The 22,468-nt window shown below is 32.5% G+C and overlaps 3 protein-coding genes across 3 annotated transcripts; 1 reads left to right on the top strand and 2 right to left on the bottom strand.

The window, feature by feature from the left end:
• Nucleotides 1–3,533: 3,533 nt before the first annotated feature.
• LOC145040903 (uncharacterized) lies at nt 3,534–5,066 on the bottom strand. The gene is made up of 2 exons (XM_078988786.1): nt 4,232–5,066; nt 3,534–4,099 (listed from the first exon to the last, which is right to left on the bottom strand). Exons 1-2 carry the CDS (start codon nt 5,064–5,066, stop codon nt 3,534–3,536), a joined length of 1,401 nt encoding a protein of 466 aa, XP_078844912.1.
• A 5,336-nt stretch (nt 5,067–10,402) lies between these two features.
• On the top strand, nt 10,403–12,448 carry LOC145044055 (golgin family A protein). Its single transcript, XM_078992861.1, has 6 exons — nt 10,403–10,775; nt 11,169–11,291; nt 11,454–11,618; nt 11,704–11,785; nt 11,886–11,950; nt 12,022–12,448. Exons 1-6 carry the CDS (start codon nt 10,485–10,487, stop codon nt 12,355–12,357), a joined length of 1,062 nt encoding a protein of 353 aa, XP_078848987.1. The 5' UTR covers nt 10,403–10,484; the 3' UTR covers nt 12,358–12,448.
• Nucleotides 12,449–17,879: 5,431 nt separating this feature from the next.
• Nucleotides 17,880–21,545, bottom strand: LOC145044054 (protein trichome birefringence-like 19). Its single transcript, XM_078992860.1, has 2 exons — nt 20,941–21,545; nt 17,880–18,868 (listed from the first exon to the last, which is right to left on the bottom strand). The coding sequence occupies exons 1-2, from the start codon at nt 21,472–21,474 to the stop codon at nt 18,065–18,067; spliced, it is 1,338 nt and encodes a 445-aa protein (XP_078848986.1). The 5' UTR covers nt 21,475–21,545; the 3' UTR covers nt 17,880–18,064.
• Between the last annotated feature and the right edge of the window lie 923 nt (nt 21,546–22,468).

Raw genomic sequence — 22,468 nt, 5'->3', positions numbered from 1 at the left:
AAGTTAAAAGAACAAAAGGTATGAAAGGTATAAAGGGTGAAATATGAGTATCCTTATGCCGGTCTGTTTTTTAAGAATTTTTGAAATATGAGTATCGTCTGTTTTTAAGAATCTTTGCAAAACTTTGGCCTTGTATTATTTAGTCCCTAGTCGTGTGGAAAAGGAAATAATTACCCTGTTTCAGTTGTCTTCTTTTTTTGCAATTTTATTAAAATAGGTGTGTTATGCTTAATTCTGACTTAGTCAAAGTAGTGACCGAGTAGGTTTTAGTCATTGATGAATTGATCATATGTTGACCAAGTATTAGGAGAAATGAAGAATAAAAAGTTCCCCATTTTTCTCTTTGCTTTTTTTTCTATTGTGTGCAAACCTAATCCTATATTGGTAAAATAAGAAACTAGATGCTAGCATATAAAACAATGAGTAATCATTTCTATCACTAATTGGTTTTAGAAAATAGAACCTCATTATTCTTTTATGTTGGGCTAATAGCGATCCAAACAAGGTGTACTTAGGGTATTATATATTTACGAAGTACTTACTATTTGTTGATCCTTTTAGTAAAACAATAAAGTATCATTGGCCCTTCTTGCAATAGATTTATGACAGGTAAGTGGTGAACCTATTACTTGAACTAATAAGACTAAAATATCTACATGTCTTTATTAGGTTTTAGCCTGCAGCACGATTATAAAAATAATTAAATTTTTATAGTAAAGCTCATAATTATTAACCAATTATTTTCATGAAATTAATAATTAAACATGATTTTGTAGAACTTTTAATATAGAAATATAATTAATTATCGGCAATTATAACTGAAACTTATTCAAGATGAATTTAAATTTCTCCTATAAATCCGGAATCAAATAAATAATTGCGTAACTTATTATCAACATCAATACTTTTGAAAAATAAAATATTTTGAGAAAATACCAAGTGTTATTTTTTTAAAGAGCATTTGAAAAGAAAATATAAATTATAAGAAAATGACAAGCGACATGATAATTATTTTTTATTGGTATAATAAGATGGGATATATACAGTAAAGCCCCGATATTTTCATCCAATTGACACGAAAGTCCCAAACTAATTTTTTTTGACACAAAAGCCCGAATTACCGGCATTTATTGACCCGATTGACCTTTTCTGCCGGTGCATCCGGTTTACTTGGTGAAGTGGCACCAAATGCTTACATGGACCACTGATTTATTAAATGAGAGGCTTATGTGGAGTTGTCGACCTTACTTAAGCACCATACCGTCAATCCCCATGAACCCTAGCTTCGTATTTTTCAAAGGAAAAGACAAGAATGTCGTCTTCTTCATCTATTGGAAGCAAGGTTATGCGAAGGTTCAATCCCCCTCAAAGGACACATTGCGATTGCGGTGACTTAGTTGGAAGGTGGACTTCATGGAAGACAAGAAATCCTGGAAGAAGATTCATTGGATGCCCAAATTATAGGGTTAGTTGTTAATGTTGAAATTCTTCATCTTTTAGTTTTTTTTTCTTTCTTTAATCTTGGATTATCCAGGATTCGAGTAAAGATTGCAAATTCTTTGATTGGGTGGATCCTCCACTCCCTAATCAGTGGTACAAGGACTTGCTCTTACAATTGCACAATGGGTGGAATGGAGATGTTGTAGAACAAATGGAAGAAGCAGTAGTAGAAGTTGTTCCAGCTCAAGTGCAAGGTGCAGGTGGTGTTGTTCCAAGGTGGTCAATGTTCTGGTTTATTTTGGGTTTATGTTTTGGTTTGTATTTTAAGATAATGTATTGGGATATGTAGTCACTATGTACGATGTTGTTTCTTTTGCACTGTAATGAACATTTTACTTATGTTGTATTGAATTATGGTGAAATCAAAGTACCACAACTATGAACCACATATGAATAATAAAACTGTCGATAACCAAGGCTAACCTGCACAACCAAACTTGAAATAAAATATGACATTGCTCAATTGTGACCATTGGTTAATGCCCTTGCTTAATTACCAGTAATTGTTTACAAAATATGAATCAATATAAGTGGATATGTACCACCATTTACAAAATATGAACCACAAAGTGGTATGCAAAATATGAACCAAAAGATGGTATGCATCAGTTTACATAGTACCACCTTTTACAAAATATGATAACCCCTATCACTAATCTATAACTAATGCCTTATCTTCACACATTCCTATACCAAGAGGGTCAACCACCTTCTTTTTCAGCTTCTGAAGAATGATCCTCTCTGAGGGTCTCCTTGTTCTTTGTTTCATATTATTCCCAAAATGCCCTTGTTGTACTGGATCATTCACTGGAACACCTTCTTCATCTTCTTCTTGTCCATCTCCTTCATCTCCTTCTCCATCTTCTTTTTCTCCATCTCCTTCTTCTTCTTGTCCATCTCCACCTCCTTCCACTCCATCTCCTTGTCCATGTCCTCCTTCTTCTTCATTACCCTGTCCATCTCCTTCTAGTCCACCTTCAACATTGGCAGCCTAAAACAGAAAAAAATAGTAAAAAACACTTAATCATATACATAAACACTAAATGAAACCTTACCACATATCCAAACTATTCTAAATGAGCTTTTGTAATTCCAAGGCATCTCATAATGTCTACATCAGTGTAACATGATTTCCTCAACTCTGTAATTTGTTGTGTAATGTAGTCCATATCTGCCATATCCAGCCCATCTCCATCACTCATCACATCTACATCCACCATCTCTTCAGAATTATATTCTTCATTGACCCTTTTTTAGGGTGGTACTGTATTTGAGGTTTCACCTCTTTCAAACCAACTATGAAAGCCACCCCCACCTCTAAGTACCTTACCACCTCCTCTATTTCCCCTTGTCCCCCCTCTACCACGTCTTGTCCATTGGGTTAGACTAGGGTCCAATCTTGGCCTGCCTATTTTCTTATTGGGTTTAGGATCTGGTTCAACATGTGGATTTTTACAGGTTTTCTTGTTGTGCCCCTTTTGTTGACAGTTTTGACATTGGATAGTTCTGCCCTTTGAGGACACTTGAGAGAACTTGTCATCCCTCTCTGATACATGCCTTTTCCTTTTCACAGTAGGCCTGCCTGGCATCCTCCTCTCTAAGGGGGGTAAGGGCTTAATATAAGGAGCTTCTGTCCATAAATTGCTGCCATTAACAGGTAGAATGTTATAACTATAACTTGAAATGTACATTGCCTTACCAAACCACTTGCTGATAAATGTATTTGGATCTGATGAGTTAACATGATAGATGCTTGGGCATGGACACATGGTATCCCTGATACATCCCAAAGTCTACATGCACAACTCCTTTTCTCTATGTTGACTCCATATGATTCAAGACCATTTCTAACTTCAAATTCATTTTGTCCACTAGGGTGTACCCTCCAAAACCTGCAAATAAAAGTTGTTACTAAATTAGCATAAAAGTTATTAATAACTTAGCATAAATGTATACAAAACAAGGAGAACTTACTTCAAGTCCTCACCAAATTCTTCCATTTTCTTAATTGCAGATGGATACACATCTCCTTCCTATTTTTCAGCTAACTCCCTGAGGTTGTAAAACCTATCCATCATATATAGCCTTATCTCTTCAAGCATGGTCAGTAGTGGCTTCTTCCTAGCATCAAGTATAATTGCATTGAAGCATTCTGCCATACCATTTTCTACAGCCTCACAGGCCAATCCAGTGGAAAAGAAAGCCCCGCACCATGTATTTGGCTCCCTTGCCATTAGATGTTCATAAGCACCTGGGCTAATCTGTCTTATCTCATCTATGTGATTCTTGAATTCACCCTCTACAGTTGATTTGGCAGCCTTCCAGAATAGGTTCCTTAACTGAATTCCACTATATACTAGTCTGAAGTTGGCATAGATATGTCGTGCACACTGTCTATGCTCAACATATGGTAACACCTCCTTTGTTGCCTCAAGAAGACCCTTATGTTGGTCTGAAATTACACACATGCCCCTTCCTGCATCCATTCCAAGGTCAACCTCTAACAACTGAAGGAACCACTTCCAGTTAAACTTATTCTCAATTTCAACTACAGCCCAAGCTATGGGAAAAACGTGATTGTTTGGGTCCCTACCTATGGCTGTTAATAATTATCCCTTACACTGCCCTTTCAGAAAAGATCCATCAATCCCTACTACCCTTCTATAACCCATCTTCCACCCTTCTTTGATTGATTTGAAACATATGTACATCCTTTTGAAAATAGTTGTACCATCATTGTTGTCTTCAACACAAATTTTAATGGTGCTGTCTGGATTGGATCTTAGCAATTCACCACCATAATCCCACACCCTTGCATAGTGATCACCTAATTTTCCCTCAATCATGGACATTGCCCTACATCTAGCCCTATAACTCCTTACCCATGAAATCTTAGTGTGAAATTTGTGTTGAACTTTTTCTTGGATTTCCTTAGCTTTCAAATTAGGTGTCCTAATAAGTTCTTTAAGGAATTGTCTAGCTAACCATGTTGGTCCCATAAGTTTTCCATTGTTAAAATTCTTGACACATGTATGATGTGGATACATTTTCTTTATTTGGAATGACTTTTCAGTGCTCATCCAAGAGGCTTTAACATAATAAGGGCAACCGAATTTCTCATGATCACTAGCACACACACAGTGTAGTCTAACACTATCACATTTATTAAACCTAATCTGATAACCTTTAGATATGGCATGATTTGTTAAACAGAGTTTAAGTTGTTGTGGAGATTCATACCTTTCTCCCTCTTGAGGTTTCATTCTATTCCATTTCATATTTGGATCATGTGTGGAATATTTAAACTGAGCTTCACTATCATTTTCCTCTTCATCCACAACTTCATCTACATTTTCTTCCTCCTCCTGTTCGTCATCCAAAGGTTCTTCTTCCACGGGTGCTTCATCATCTTCAACATTCTCGAATAATGGGATAATGAAGTCTTCATCTTCATCGTCAAGAGACAGTGAGTTCAAGAACTCATCTCTACATCTCCTACTCTGTTTCTTTAGAAGGTCTTCATCTAGTTCCACGTCGATCGTGTCAAAGTCCAACACACCTTCCATCTTCAAGGCTCCAACTCGTATCTCCCTTGGACCCAAATTCGTATCTCCTTCACAGTGAAAACCCTAGAATTGTCGCAGTAGAAAGAGAGGTTTTTCCAGCTCGATTAACCCTTCTTCATTTAATGATGTCCTCATCATCTTCCAAGTAAGCGTTAGTAGCCACATCATCTCGATTACCGGCTATTAAATGAGTTACCGACAAAAAATGTCAATCGGGTCAATAAATGCCGGTAATTCGGGCTTTTGTGTCATAAAAAATTAGTTTGGGACTTTCGTGTCAATTGGATGAAAATATCGGGGCTTTACTGTATATATCCCATTCTTTCTTTTCAAGTATCTTTAGGAACTTTTAATCAACATATATATTACTGTAAAACATCCCTCCATGTTTGAGGCAACAGAAGATAAGATCTTTAACTCGTAAACTATCATACATATGATATTGCATGTACATTGAGCGTTAATGTTTATCTAGTAAACTTCTTTTTATAGATAATACTGTAGAGATATTATTAAGTTTTTATAGATAATACAGTAGACACACACACCCAATTGATTGTTATCAAATATATAATAAGATTCTAGTGGAGTTTATGAACATGAGATTAAGATCTAAACTCATGCTACAAATTTATAATCTAAGTAATGCTGCAACTCTTTCAAGGACAAGGGAAAGCAACAAAAGAAAGCCATTTCTACCTTAAATATAATATTTCAGACAAAAACAATGCAATCTTGTATAATTCAATTTTATATAGAACTAGTACTCCACAAATTATAAATAGTAAGAACAATTCCATTCCCTATTCGATCCACATTAGTAGTTTATTTGATATAGAGAAGTTCCAAACTACATGATCCATGTCATTAACATTTTCATATAGAAAAGTTTCATACTACATGATCCACATCATTTTTTTCGACATGAATAAAGTAATGGGGTATAGCGAAACTCCCTTCCTATAGGCTAGAACTATTTGATAATTCTTTTAAGAATCATTTAGGTTGCGTTTAGTTATGGAAAAACAGTTTTCATTTTTCATTTTTTGTTTTTCCTTTTCGATTTTCGTTTTCCGTTTTCATTTTTCATTGAAAAATTTAGAAAACATGTTTAGTTAAAGTTATTCATTTTTCATTTTTAGTTTTAGAAAATTAGAAAACGTGTTTAGATGTGTATTTTTCTATCGGTTTTCATTTTTAAAAAACGGTAACGGTGGTAAGGTGTGGGTGGGGGCGGTGACGGTGGCGGCGGTGGTGGTGATGACAGGCGATGGTGGTGGCGGCGGCAATTGTGTCAGTGGTGGTGATGACAGGTGGCAACGGTGGTGGTGGTGCTAGTGATGGGTTAGTGGTGGTGGTGGTGGTGATGGTAGGACGATGATTGTCGTGATGGTGTTGGGTTGTTGGGGGTGCGAGTGTGTGTGTTTGTGGGGGTATGTATGTATGTGTGTGTGTTTGTGGGTGAGTATGTATGTGTATGTGTGTGGGTTGGTGTGTGTGTGTGTATGGGTGGGTATGTATGTGTGTGTGTTTGTGGGTTGGTGTGTGTGTGTGGGGGTGTGTGTGTGTGTTTGTGGGTGTGTGTGTATGTGGATGGGTATGTATGTGTATGTGTGTGTGTTTGTGGGTGGGTGTGTGTGTGGGGGAGGTTGGTGTGTGTGTATGTGTGTGTGTGCGGGTGGGTGTGTGTGTGTGTGTTTGTGGGTGGGTGTGTGTGTGTGGGTGGGTGGGTGTGTGTATGTGTGTGGGTTGGTGTGTGTGTGTGTGTGCGGGTTGGGGTGTGTGTGTGTGTGGGTATGTATGTATGTGTGTGTGTTTGTGGGTGGGTGTGTGTGGTTGGGTATGTATGTGTGTGTGGGTTGGTGTGTGTGTGTGTGTGTGGGGGGGGGTAGGTAGAGGTGGATGGGGTGGAGTGGGTGTGTGTTTATAGAAAAATTTTGGAATTAGAAAAATGTGGAAAACAATGATTATCAGTTTTCCAAAATTTTCCAACTTCTTTGTAATTTTAGAAAACGGAAAATTTTCATTTTCCGTGAAAAATTTAGAATAATAGACGAACTAAACGCGTTTTCAAAATTTAGAATAATAGACGAACTAAACTTTTCTTTTTGTTATTTAATTATTTTCTAACTAAAAAATATTAAAAATAAAAGAAAATCTCTCTCTCTCTCTCTCTCTCTCTCTCTCTCTTTCTCCTTCCCTCCCCCCCTCTCTCTCTCTCCCGTTCATCACCCTATACCACCCACACAAACACCACCTTCAATCACCCAAGACCTCCCTCATTCCTCAATTATCACCATTCCTAACAGTTGCAAATGTAAAAAAAAGAGAGATAAAATAAGGAGCTGCAATCGATTCAGAAAGGAGAAAAAAGAAAACTGTAATCGAGTTTCGAAGAAAGAGAAGGAGGGTGCGACTTTGGGTGACTGTGTTTGTCGATTGGATTTTGAGAAGTGAAGGGGGGTTCCGATTTCTAGTGTGAAACCCTTGTCGTCGATCTAACCTTGTTGGTGTTTCAAGGTTCGGTTTTTTCGATCTAACCCTTGATGGAGCTTCCTGTTAAAGCAAGCCCTAGCACCAACCAAAATCGAACTTGAACAGAAGGATTAAGGCTTGAATCTAATAAGATACCTTGTATTGTTGAGGAATCGACTTTGCTTAAGCATGAATTAAAGGAAATTGGGGGTAAACGAGGCTTGATATGTCCGATTAGGAGTTAAATTGGGTTGCAAACTGATCTTGGAAGAAGCTAAGTTGAAAACTGATCTTGCCCTTACAACAGATTCATAACCATCATTGGTATCAGAGGTGACACCTACAGAACCTGTTCCATAATCAAACTTTGAGATCTGGGTTAAATACACACACTAAAAAGGAACTCCGGATCACATTCAAAGAAGATGAAAATGGTGTGTTCTGAATAGAAAAGAAAAATGGTTACTGAGATCGATGGAGGAATAAGGAAGAACGAATGAAAGCAGCTTGAGGGTCGAAAAGAGATGAATACAAAAGGGAAAATGGTTGATGTCGTCGGTTCTTTTTCTCCGTTGAACAGTGCCGATGGTCCTGTTTGCGATCGATCGGAGGCTTGCTTCAGCTGGCCATGGCGGCGGTTTGGTGGTTATTCAGTCGGTCTGCCATTAAAATGGAAGGAAGACGAGAGGTTGGGTTGAAGAAGGCAATAAATTCGATGGTTGTTGGGTTTTTCTGGTGATTAGGAGAGAGAGAGAGAGAGAGAGAGAGTTTCTTTTGTTTTTTATATTTTTAGTTAGAAAATAATTAAATAACAAAAAGAAAAGAAAAAACAAATAGAAAAGGGCAAATTCATCATTTTTTAAAAATTTAAACTGTTTTGGACAAAAGACGCAGCAAAATGAAAACTTTTGGACTATTTGCGCTAGTACAAACCTGTTTGGCCCAAAGTAGCATTTTTGGACATACCACAGGGACCATTCTTGCAATTTTGTCTATAGTAAACTACCTTTTTTTTTTTTTTTTTTTTTTTTTTCAATTTTGGTCTTTGAATTAAATTGTTTGAATTAATGTTACAACATTAACCCTTCACCTTTACGTTTTTGTTCACAAAAAACCCTTTCACTTTTGTTTGAATTTTTCATGACCCTCACATTTTATTACATATTATTAGTATTTAGTCATATTAATATTTTTTTGGCAGAAATGGTTCCTCAATTATATTTTGGTCATTTTAAAGTTGCTTCATTTTTGTCTTTATTGGTCCCTCTACTCCCGTTGGTTATTTGTGGCATCGTAGGTTCCTATATTTTCGTTTAAATGTCACTTTATTAGTTGGTATTATTATTATTATTGTTGTTGTTGTTGTTGTTGTTGCTGCTGCTGCTGTTGTTGTTGTTGTTTTTGTTGTTAAACAAAATTACACGATTGGTCACTCTGGTTTACCATATTTAACACATTGAGGATAACGATGGAAAACAAAATTACTCTTTTACTCCTAATACGATTTTTTTATTAATTTATATTTCTCTTTTTGGTTTTAAATTAATGTTTTATTTATTAGAAAATGTCCACCCAATACCATAAAGTCACCGACCATCTGCCATCACCACCACCACCACCGCAAAAATTACATAAATGGTCCATATGGTTTACCCGTGGTCACAAATTCAGTCTCTACTACCTGAAAATACCAAATTACCCTCACATTAACGGACAAAAACTAACGGTCTATATTTTCCAAATTGGTTTTCCGGCCGCTGCCATACATGACAATAAAGTTCAATTTGTGAGACCAATTATTTATTTTCCTCATTTATTGCAAAAAATAATGATTTAGATTTTCTTACTTATGTAATTAGATGACATTGTTTATCTTCCTTTATTAGATTATCCCAATGCAATTCAACATGCTATTTTACTCTACAAAGCAATACCTTCCGATCCAGCAATACCGAAAAACCCTTTCTAGTTAAATAATAACTTGTACATCCAGATCTTTCAAATGTACATTAATTATCTACCAACCCGCGAGAGACATGAATACATGGCACCCAAGTCAAACAAGAGCGATGCACGTATTGTATTTATTGGAAAGTACTTGAGACCTTATCTACAGTCTCACACATCATATTTAAATAATATTCATTATGACTTGCAGTGGCATTGTCTGTCAATCATATCAACCATAGGGACCATTTATGTAACTTTGTCTTTAAAATATAACATCTTGAAACTTAATATTGAAAGTAATATAACTAGTACATTGTTTAACCTAATATGAAATTTTATAGAGACTCATACTAATATTCATATACCAAAAACAAGCATTAAGCTTATGTTTTAGTTGATAAGATAGCTATAAGTAATAGTTTAAAGCTAGATGGCTAATATATGACATTAAGAAACATTTATAAAACTTATGGAAATTAACATATAATTATATAATTGAAAAAAATTGTTAAACTATGCCTTATGGACTTATTAGTAATATATCTTAACTAGTTTTTTCTGCTTATTACATTGAAATAAATTAAAAAAATAAAATAGCTAATACACACTAAAACCATATAAACACAATTAAATACAAATTCCACATAAATTAGATACAACGATTATGAAATAAGGATGACCATATAAATCAAGTTAAGATTTAGAAAATAACATTATTTTAAAAATAACTCAAACTATATGATAGAATAGTATTTAAAAGAATAATAAAAAAAAAGTAAAATACAATTGGGCCATTAAGGAGTCCAATCATCGCCCCATTGGGCTAGTAAAGATCTTGTCTATGTAATGGAGAATTGGAGATTGGAGCCTGACCCGTTGAACCCGGTTGTCAGATGTTAAACACAATCCGATTTCAGATCCGTTTTCTTCACTTCAGGCTTCAACCTCCGACGAGCGAAAATTCACCAGTGATCGAAATTTGATCCGGCAGATATGGCAGGACTACTAGCATGGGCGGCGGACGTAGTGAGAGCAGGAGGCGGCGCAACCAGTGAGGAAGACGAATCCGATTCGATCCCTTTGATATTCAATCCCGAACAGGAGAAGTACGTTAGGGAGTTGAACGTAAAAGCAGCGGCGTTGAGCCGGTCGGTACAAGACCTCCGTCAGAGAATACCGCCGTCGGATATCTCCCAACGCCTCCCGGACCTCCACGCACATTCCCTCGCCTCTAATGCTGCCCTAGCCCTCCAATTGAACGCTCACTCTTCTACCAAAGAACAGGTATTTTGTAGATCATATGTTGATTTTTCGGTAACTTTTTCATACCGAATTTATTAGAATTAGAGTTCGAGTAAACCTAGTTTGAATCCAACTAAGTCAGCTTCACTGTGTAAATCGATTTTGAGACAGAATTACCGCCTGCGATTAAGCGAGCTTGTGATTACAGATTTTAAACCTACTCAAGTGCTTATATACTCGATTTATGTTATACATGTTATAGCCCTTTCAAAAATTATGAATTAGATCTACAACGAACTCTGTAGGAGATATGTTTCTTCCAGTTGCATATTTTGGAGTTTCTCACGATTGAGTGTACATGATTTAAATCTGCATATGAATTGGGCATATCAGACAAGCTTCAACCTTAAGTTTGACCATGGCATGTTATGACAGGCACAACTGCGAGAAGCTACACTGCTGGAAGAAAATGCTGCATTTGAAAAGGCGATATCAGATTGTGAAAGTAAGATACAAGACAAGTTGAGAGAAGCTGATGAGCTTCGTGCTAAGCTAGAGGTAAGAGCTTGCTTTCTTTTCTTCTTCTTCCTCTTCTTCCTCTTCTTTCCAATCTTACAATGGCTGCAAAACGTGTGTTCTTCTCCTTCTTTTGAATCTTACAATGGATTCAACTCTGAAAAACCCATTAAGTTTTAGTTACATTTGGATATTTTCTTCCAGGAACTGGATGCAACTCTTACAACTGAGCTGCAAGTTGAACAATCTACACAAGATGACAACAAATCTGGTGATTCTTCATTTAAATCAAAAGCTGAAGCTGAAGCACATACCACAGCTTCAATTTCTTCCCTGAAGGAGAACTTAGATAACAAGAAAAAGGAACTGGTTTGTTACAAATCTCTAATTTGAATCTCTTCACATTTCATTCTCGATCTTTTCATTAATATTTTACATTTTTTGTATCTTGTAGGCTTCTATGGAAGAGATTGTTTACAACTTAGAGAGACAATGGTCAAAGGTTCAAGAGGAGTCACTAAAGCAGCCTTCTCCAGGTGTCTTATTCATTCATATACTCATACAATTGTTCAACAAAATACCAAATATGCCCCTAAGCTATCAATAATTCAATATGTTTGATAAATTTGTTTGCAGCTCAACGAGAAAAGATGTTGGATAAACAACTTCACAGCTTATTGGAACAATTAGCTTCAAAACAAGTATATGCACTTACTCAATTTATATTCCTTTTCTTTACATTTATTACTAATATATATATTTAATTTAATAGGGTCAAGCAGAAGGGCTAGTGGGTGAAATCCATTTAAAAGAAATGGAATTAGAGAGATTAAATGGTTTATGGAGGAAAATTGAAATTAGTAATAATTCAGAAGCAAATGCTACAAGAAATAGATTTGGAAGAAGTAATTCTGATTCTGATAAAGAAAAAGAAAAAGGATATTTTTCATCATCATCTGATTATATTGTGGATCCACGTTATAAGGCAACAACTGGACGCAATACTACTACTGAAGCCTATTTACACAGACAAATGCTACTCAGGTCTGCTTTTGTGCTTTATATTCTCATTCTTCATATATTAGTATTTATCAAAATATCATTCTGATATTAATAATAATAATTTCCCTACATCCACATTTATGTAAATATCTTTGTAGTCGATATATGATTCCTCATAAAAGTTCTAGATTTGTTTATGTGTATTTGCATTTATTTGGAACTTTTATATTGATTGTTGGTGATGTTAGTGTCATCTGTCATTTCAGATAATTGGTATTTACAAGTGTAAATGAAATAGAACTTGATAATAAAAATGATAATAAAAGATTAAGAGTTATACAAAATTACATAAATGGTCCCTTTGCTTTATGAAAAACCACATGTTTAGTTCCTAACTTTTTTTCTTGATGAAGATGGTCTCTGTGGTTGTGATTTCTTGCCTCTGACCATGTAAAATGACATGTTGATAGAAACTGATAACTAATTCTCATCAACTTATAAAACAGTAAATGAAATTGAAAAGAGACCTTTATGTTAATTGAAAACTATCTAAAACACATGATTTAAACAATCAGAAAGGAAATCCAAATGATTATCCTCTTGCTCTAATGCCCTAATTAGAAAAGTTCTCCAAAGAGAAACCCTCCCAATATAGGATGATTCCAATTACAAAATACTCAAATCCTCTATTCCTAATGTCATTATGGTTATTTATGCTAATATAGGATGATTCTAGATGGGTGTGAAACAGTAAATGGTAAATATTACATTTAAGTCCCTCATGTTTACCCATAATATATGATCCATTCTCTATCACATGTATATTAATATAAATTGTAATTCAATAAAAAAAAGGATAAATTTCAATGGAAACGAACACACAAGTCATTTTACATGAGTTGGGACCAAACACAAAAGAAATCAAAACCATAAAGACAGTCTTCATCAAGAAAAATAGTTAAAGAATAGTTTGGTCTTTTAATAAAAAAATAATTGGAGTTGAATTAAAGATGAAATGCAATTGAATTTTCACAATTCGCAAACCAAACACTGACTTACTTTCATTCCCGATGAAAATAACCATAGATACTCGATATCATTGTATTCATAATTCATAGAATTATGGTTACTAAGAACACGATTTTGATCATAGAATCGCACGATTCTATGATCCCAAATATGTATTTTGATTTTGATCTTAGCAAACTCGTTTTTAGGTAGAATCATAAAATTAGAACGTGGAATCATAAAGTTATTCCACAAAGTTGTAAGCTATCTTATTCTATCTGTGTTGGGTTTTATTTTATTTTATTTTTGAACAACTTTCCTTCTTGTTTAACTCTAGTTAAATGAGTATAATTCTAAAACTCTAAAAGGAAACAACAAATGGGAAGCAACGATTAGTGTATATGAACTGTTGAATTGTTGGACTATTGAATTACTCAAAAGAGATGAATATGAAATATACTTGTCATTCTATTTATTTATTTTCATTTTAACGTGATGGTTTAGCCATTTAAGGTACATTTAAGATAGAAGTAACATGAATAAAATAGTCCAATAAGTTATAAAAATGAATTGTCATATTATACAATATAATGTTTTTGGCATTTTATGTTAGTTTTAAGGGTGATGGTTTGGAAAGTGAATAGTACGATACATAATTGATGTTAGATAATTACCTACAAGATTTTTCATTTTTGACATTATTTTCTAGATATCTAGAAGAAAATTAATTAAAACTAACACTAACACTAGTTCCTTGGTGGAATTTTATGATTTCGATTTGAATTTATGATTATGATTTTGCAAACCCGAAAATAATTCTACGTAGAATTTTTTACGAACCTTGCACATACCAATAAATTTTCACTAATAAAAAAAAACAATAACATAATGGAAAAGGCATACAAGATATAATCATTGTTAAAATTTACTTTTATCTAATACATGACAAAAAAAATATTGTTAGAGTTTTACTATTATCTAATGAATTGAATTTATGATTATGATTTTGCAAACCCGAAAATGATTCTACGTAGAATTTTTTACAAACCTTGCACATAACAATAAATTTTCACTAATCGAAAAAAAAAAAGAGTAACATAATGGAAAAAGGCAAGATATAAACATTGTTAGAATTTACTTTTATCTAATACATGACAAAAAAAACATTGTTAAAGTTTTACTATTATCTAATGAATTGAACCAATACATGACAAACAAAGTACTATAGTTCCTTTTACAATATAAAAAAAAAACATTATTTGGTTTTTAGTTGAACCGGTATGGTGATCGGTTCGTGACTCAATCGGTTTAACTGGTTTGACCGTCAAGTCAACCTGGTTTTTAGAATTTTCATTTTATTTGTATTTTCCTACGCATACAGATACATACATATATACATAGTCTGGGAATTTAACGTCCACAGGTTAAATATTAAAAACACATATAAAACCATAAAAATCATTAAAAAATACATACAACCATAAATTTTACAACAATCTACATACATTAAAAAAATAAAGTAAAATAACTAAACAAAATATAACATTAGACAAATACAAACGAATCAAAAAACTTCATAACATTTACTATGTATTTTTATTAAATTTAAAGAGAAATCTAAATAAATGTGAAATAGATTACCAATGTTTGTTATGCAAAATGCTTCATTTTCCATGTGTTTTTATTCTATTTAACTGGTTCAATTAGGTTTTTATAAAATCAGCCAGTTCAAAAGTCAACATAAAACCGGTACTAGTTCAACTGCTCTATTCCCCAGTTTTTGGTCCAATCGGTCGGTTCGAACCGAGTTTTAAAACACTGTCTTTTACAATACATGCATTGTAAAATACAGTATAAGACTGTCTTATCGCGTCCTATCTTCCATAACAAATGGGGCCATCCTAGTTCATTTGTTCGGAAAGTGAATTGGAACAGAGGAGTCAGATTATGTGGTCAGACTACAACTTGCATTTGAGATAGTAACAACACTTTGATAATTTGCATCATTGGATTCTTGATGTACTAAATGACAAGGAGTCAACGATACTTGATAAAATACGCTTCCAATGAATTATATAGTTAGCTGCAAACTATTGCACAATTTAAACTACACTCATAAACTATACAATGGTTTGTTATATCGTAATTCATAAAAGTTACTTACAATCATGATGATGTAAGCAGATTTTATATATGTAGATAGATCCATGTTCTATAACACACAAACAAAAAGGAATATATGAAATCATAAATGAGATCCATAATAATTCGATTTCAACAAGAGGACAATCCAACTTTTTTAATAGAATGATAAAATAATGCACATGAAAAAACAGACTGGCTAATGTGCTTGATAGTGTTTTTCGTGGACCTATTTTGGTACTTTGACACTTGACATAACTTTTTTTCTTCGTAGTCCATAATGGTGTTATATAAGAAGCCATCATCCAATCATGGAAAATGACATGAAAGAAGATGACTAGCCAACAAAAAAGACGACTGGTAACCTAATTCTTGTGTTGTTTATTGCATGGATCTGTTATTTTCCAACCCACATGACCATATGTTACATGAATAATATATATTACATATATAGTATATATATAATATATGTAGTTTGTTTTCTTCTCTTGAAGCTTCGATTTCTTCTTTTTAATGTATATAATGACATGTTATGTGACAAAGATCTATATGGTTTAACTAAATGTTATATTCTAAGTATATTTAACTTATTATTGATGGTAGCTCATTGCTAAATGATGAATTGTTGAAATATCAAGTTGTAATAAATTAGATTATTGAAAACTGGTTGATAATGTCTAGCCAACCAAATCTTGGGTTTAATTAGATGATTAGTCTTCTTCATCGATTTAATTCATCCTTAAAATTTCAATCCAACCCGTTAATTTTGGATTTGAGGATTTGGTCGTTTTTAATCCGTTTTACCATAAATTGATTATTTGATTATTAAAATCTCAAATTAGATAAACGTTTCAAAACACTAGTCTTTTTGATTCGTTTTTCGCTTATTTTATTTTGTGTAATCAAGTTAAAGATCTCACATACACAAATCCATCGATCAAAGATGATGGGCATATGCATACGATTTACCTCATACATGAGAAGAGGGTATATTTGACAAAACTATCTATACTCTATAGTTTTTTAAAAAGCTATAACCTTTATTTATCTAGAAATTATCATGAAAAATAGAAGCAAGCTTTTGAAAGATATAAAAGTACAAAACATATACATTAAATCTTTAAATTTTTTCTGAAAGTTCTAAAAAGCTCAAAGCCGAACATACTCTAAAACAATTTGACTAGATGATTGCATTCGTGTATTGTTGTGAAATTCCACTTCAAGTAAAATTTATACCATAAACATCAAACTTGAATTAATGAAATGTCTTATCATATCAAATCGTTCTTCTATATGTTCTTAAATGTTATTTTGTATTTCCGAGTTAGTTTTTACCACATGTTATTTTTTATAGTTCTATGTCATTTTATGTTATTTTCCATTTCCCAATTAGTTTTTACTAGACCCATTTTTTATTGGTAGCAACTACTTTTCGAGCTAGTCTAATAGCTTTTTAAAGAGTTAGACGTGAGAAAAAACCAAAAAAGAATAACCAAATCGAACCAAATAATGTTTGGATTATTTGGTTTTGTTTATTAGGTTTTTCGTTAATTTGATTTGCTTAACCTAATAATAATGATCTTATTAGGTTTTTTTTTTTTTTTTTTTTTTTTTTTTTTTAGATTCTGCTTAGAATAAGCCATTAAATATATCTTTATATATTTTTGTATAAATAAATATGTTATGTTTAATTTTATAGTTTAGTTAATTACCAAAGTTTTTACTTGATCTATTACTTGTTAATGAATAACTGTTATTATTTTATATTTATGTTGTATGTGTTATTACATACATAATTACCAATATGTTAATTCAAATGTGAAAGCCTCAAATTAATCGTGCAGCTCCACTACTTCATTCATTTTTTTTTTTGTTGTTGTTGTTATGATTAAATGGTGTTTGAAACTTTAAATTTGTTTAACTTGGGGAACCACATGACCATATCGAATTGAAAATACATATTGCAGGAATAATATTTTATGTATCGATGTTTTTTTATTTGGTAAAGAACTAATATGTTATATTTATTATTTTTTAGTTTAATATTTTTTTCAAGTGAAATATTATTCAGTTTAACCTGTAAACCGAACGAAATTAACTACAACCCAAAATCTATTAAACAAAACTTATTTGGTTTAGTTAATAGTCACTTTAAACATATTAAATAAATCATTTAAATTGAACAATTAAACTAAAAAATCAAAATAACCGACTTAATAACACTCTAATAAAATATCTTAAAAAAATAAACTAGTTTTTAATAAATCGGAGTTGTCCTCAACAAAAAATAAAATTTATTATACAACTTAGTGGGGGACCAACAAGTGATCCAAAATGTGTCGGAAAAACATAATTATTGATGCATATCTTATGGGCTTTACATTTCTCTGTCCATTCTTTTTTATTTATATTTACTTTATTTTATCCCGGACTAATTTAAATATAAAATAACTTATCATATAGAAAGATCACAAGGTCTAAATGCAATGTACTTTATCCATAATATATTAAAGGAATAGATCTCACAATACTCCATAAGAGATATATAGTTACAACTTACAACTTTTAATCCACAATATTACATTAAAGGCATTACAATAGCCTAATAAATAATAATCAAAATTAATGATAAATTAAATATAACAAACAACAATTTTCCCAATTTACCCTTTCACATGTGATTTCTCTTCAGCCGATCTTAGACCCTCCATCTTCAACATATGAAGCAGGAAATCACTCCACGTGTCAATAGGTCCAGGTAAACACCAATGGACACAATCATTATACAAAGTAACATTCTCATTGGGCCAATGTCCATATCTACTTGGGTGCCCATCTGGCCTTAGTAACATAGATTGTGTTGCATCCAAAAGCCTATACTTTAACCCTTTTTCTTTCCCCTCCTTTTCACCTCTTCTAAACTCCTCAATTTGTGTCATGTACAATTCCAAATTTACCCCTTCCAAAGTTATCTCACTACTCTTAAAAGGCTTCTTCCTAAGACAATTCCCACCCTCATTCCACTCCCCGCCCTCGAAATGCATAGGGGCAAATGTCCGTAAAATCGTTATACCCTTGAACTTTTCTCGACTGTTGATTGCTTTGAATGCAGTTCTGATTGCCTTTCTGTATCCAAATGTCATGGGATAGTCTGTGATATTTTCTACCTGACAATATCGACAACCGACGATTTGACGGTTCTCATAGTACAACGCAGGCCGCCAAAACCAGTGGCCTGTGTTGAGTATCAGATAGTTGAATTCGTCGATTTGGGTGGTCCATTTTTCGTTGAATTCGTCTAGGTAGAGATTGAAGAGGCCATTGTGAGTTGGACCGTCTGCACTGGCTTCTTCTGATTTTACCAAAAATGGAGACCAAAATGTCGCGAGTGTGAAGTTGTATGAAACGTAATACCAACGTTTGAAGTTTTCATCTTTTGTTATTGATCGATCTATCGGATATTCGACCTGGAATGTAAAATTACATAATTGTTTAAATAATTTATTTAAACAGCCAAAAATAGTAAAAATTTGAAAAAGCAAAGAACAAGTATATCGAGAAAGTATGATATTTTACTTATTTTAACTTTTTCCTTTTTCTATTTATGCACTAAATTTGATAGCCAAGTAAAGTAATATATGCAAAGTAGATATCCCAATAACACCAAATAATTACTTTTGTTTTTTATTTTAAAATGTCAGTGATTATAGAGTTTTCTAACTTTTTGCCTGACTTTATAAAGCTGTTTACATTTACAGTGTCGGTTTTAAAAAAATGTAAAAATAAAAGCATTTAACCAGATATCTGTTATTAAAATGTTTGATTTCGTACAAAATTATAAAATATAAGATATGGCAAAAGTTTATTATAATATATATATTTATTTGAAAAATAGTTGAGGAGTCCATGTTGCCAGCAGGATTATATTCCCTGAATATTGTCACCGAGTAAATGTTATAATATTAGTCCAGATCTACAAACTTTTATTTAAAACATATATTTATTTATATATTAATACGAATCTTATATATGGTTGAAATAATACTTTGGTGTGAAAATTTTAAATTCGAAAATCTGATTAAAGTCAAAAATAGACTTGAGAACGATTGACTACCTTGATTTGTACATAATTAAAAGATATTTAATTTAATTATTATTTTAATCAAATTGATGGAACATTATAATTATTGGAAGAAAACAATAATAAAAAGACAAACTTCCTAGCAAATAATTAAATTCCAAGACTTTTACCCTTTTTACAAAATTCAGTACATCTCGTTCTACTTACTTTCCTCACCCAACACTCAACCACTACCCCAAGAAAAAGACCTAAATCTCACACACACACACACATATATATATATATATATATATATATATATATATATATATATATATATATATATATATATATATATATATATATATATATATATATATATATATATATATATAAACATTGTGTAAGGATGTATATGTCTATTTGTATAACTTTTGGGTATGAATCTTTTATATAACGTACATTACACTAGCTCGTGGTTTAGATGCACAAAGTTTAAAACAATACATAGGATATACAAATAATCACGTTTTTAGTAGCAAATATTTAAAAAGTGTATCTTAAAACATAAAAGTATTGATCATTTATTAAAAAAAATGTATATTTCAAAAGGGAAAAATGAGAGTTTTGTACCTTGAAGATAAGCAATTAAAATAAAAAGTTGGAAAAAAGGATTTATGTATTTGAATCGCAAATGATTAGAGGAAACTTGGGAATAAAAGTTGATGATAAGATCTTGGAAAATGAGAACCAATTGTGAATAGCATATTTTCCACGTAGGCGTGAGGTCCACTTCCATGTGCATAATTACCCATAAGATGCTATCTAACTCTTGATTATTAAACTATCATGACTTCATATTTTTATGACATTTTACCATTTTATAGTATGTTTATATTTCATTTTATATCAAATAAAAAAGATTTGTTGTAAGTTTTAGTTCACTCCACCACTATGTACGTATATATATAAATTTAAAAATAATGAATAATAATATAATACCCACCTTTTAGAAACACAAGTTTTATATATATTTCAAATAATTTATGAAAAACATATCAAAGTCAAAACCTATTCACATTTTAAATAACATTTTTTACAAATATAATGAAAAACACAAAAAATATGTGGTTATGCATAACGATAAAATCCAAACTTAACAATTATTCTTCCCACACCTTTAAATAACCTACTAAGTTCGTAACAATATCCAATTATGACATAGTAACATTTCTGTTTTTAGCTTCAATATTACATATTTATCCATGTAAGTTCAAACTAACCATCATTATCTTAACAATAATTCGGATTTTGGACCCGTTTTTTTTTTGTCTTCACTTAATAATCGAATATTAATTTAATCATATATCAAATCAAACGTTCGAATCTTTATATACCATTAAAAAAACTATTAATTACCAAAAATACTTGAATAAACAAATTAAATTCAAATAAAACGAATGATAGAGATGAACTTACCCTGGATAACATGCAAATCAAGGATTGCATTTGATTCCTACCCACAGAATCACCCACAAACGCCAAAGATTTATCTCTCACAATCTCTAGAAACTGATACGGGTTAAAAATGGGTAGATCACACCCATCGGGTTTCCATCTCCACTTCATGAAATCTGAATCGGGTCGCCCATATTTCTGACAGTTTTGATGTTCATGAATCGCCCAACATGTCATGTTATCGTAATATGGAGCATCCGGATTCGGAACCCATTCGCCGGAAAACACATCGCATTTATGGTGGTTGTCGTTGATGATGATGACTTCGTCTTGAGGGTGGTACACCGGCGAGATAGTGGCAGCGGTGGTGGCGGAAGCATGGGTGGTGGTGGTGGTGGAAGGGTATCTATGAAGAGGGTAGTAGAGAGGTACAACTGTGAGGATGATGAGTGTTAGGGTTACGAGTAGAAGTGTCTTTGGTGTGCTTCGAAGGGTTGTACCTTGCTGGTGGTTGTTCTTCCCATGAGGAAGGTCGCCGCCGGCTGTCACCTTCATTGATCGAGAGAGAAAAAGAGAGGAAGAAAGAGAGTGGTACAAGTTCCAAAACAAAGGTGGTGGGTGGTTTTTATTTTTATTTTTGGAAAGATTTATTCAAAGTTTTTTATTATGTGTGAAATAGTTACACATGTGAATAATATATTATTGATAGGTTGATTTTGGAAATATGAATTGTTTAAGAGATTTTTATGTATTAAATTGCAAATGACAAAAATAGGCAGTCAAACGTATAATTTTTGTACATGTAAAAACGAGCATCATTATATAAAAAGTAGGCACATACCGCTGTTCTAATTTTTTTTTTTTTTTCTTTTTTAAATATCAAACTAACTAAGATACTCTTAAATAGACATCTATGATTCTACCAAGACTTGAACCAATGAACTCTTCTATAAGAGGATCACTCCACCAGTGTTCTAATTAGTATAACGTAATAAGATATTCGGTTATAAGTATCATCATTTTAAAAGCAGGCGTATACCCAGTGGCGGATCTTAGTGGGGCATTTGGGGTCCCGGGACACTGCTCAATTTCCGACATGCAGTGTAAATTTTTTATATTTTTTTTGGTTTTTTCTATTAGATGCACCCGCTTGAAGGACGAAGGACACCCCTATTAAAACAGTCTACATCCGCCATTGCATATACCTGTATTATGTACATAATTAGTATCTTCTTTTCTACTTTAATAAATGAAAATCTTTTTGTCACATGTCACACTATAATTGATTTGGCTACATGTCATTTTATGATTATTTTCAATTAAATTATTTTCACATGGCATATTGTGATTTTTTTCATTTTATTAAATTTCATATAATATTTAAATGTAATAATTACAATATATGTAATAATAAATACATATCAATTTCAATAATTCAATTTCTTTCTGATTTCAACATTTATAAATTAAAACTTCATTAGTTTCATTTATTTATTTATCTAAATTATTTGTTTATATTTATAAGAGAAAAAACACTTTAATTTTAATA

The sequence above is a fragment of the Lactuca saligna genome, chromosome 4 (assembly GCF_052625555.1).
Source record: "Lactuca saligna cultivar CGN05327 chromosome 4, ASM5262555v1, whole genome shotgun sequence".
NCBI classification, from domain to species: domain Eukaryota; kingdom Viridiplantae; phylum Streptophyta; class Magnoliopsida; order Asterales; family Asteraceae; genus Lactuca; species Lactuca saligna.
Note: the sequence above shows the minus strand (reverse complement) of the source record. Positions and strands in the feature narration are given on the sequence as shown.

Coding starts and splice junctions, on each gene's coding strand:
- LOC145044055 (XM_078992861.1), top strand. CDS start 10,485: ATGGCAGGACTACTAGCATGGGCGGCGGACGTAGTGAGAGCAGGAGGC. Junction 11,292..11,453: donor AGCTTCGTGCTAAGCTAGAG/GTAAGAGCTTGC, acceptor ATTTTCTTCCAG/GAACTGGATGCAACTCTTAC. Junction 11,619..11,703: donor ATAACAAGAAAAAGGAACTG/GTTTGTTACAAA, acceptor TGTATCTTGTAG/GCTTCTATGGAAGAGATTGT.
- LOC145044054 (XM_078992860.1), bottom strand. CDS start 21,474: ATGAAGGTGACAGCCGGCGGCGACCTTCCTCATGGGAAGAACAACCAC. Junction 18,869..20,940: donor TGATTTGCATGTTATCCAGG/GTAAGTTCATCT, acceptor TTTACATTCCAG/GTCGAATATCCGATAGATCG.
- LOC145040903 (XM_078988786.1), bottom strand. CDS start 5,066: ATGGAAGGTGTGTTGGACTTTGACACGATCGACGTGGAACTAGATGAA. Junction 4,100..4,231: donor TGTTGAAGACAACAATGATG/GTACAACTATTT, acceptor AATTATTAACAG/CCATAGGTAGGGACCCAAAC.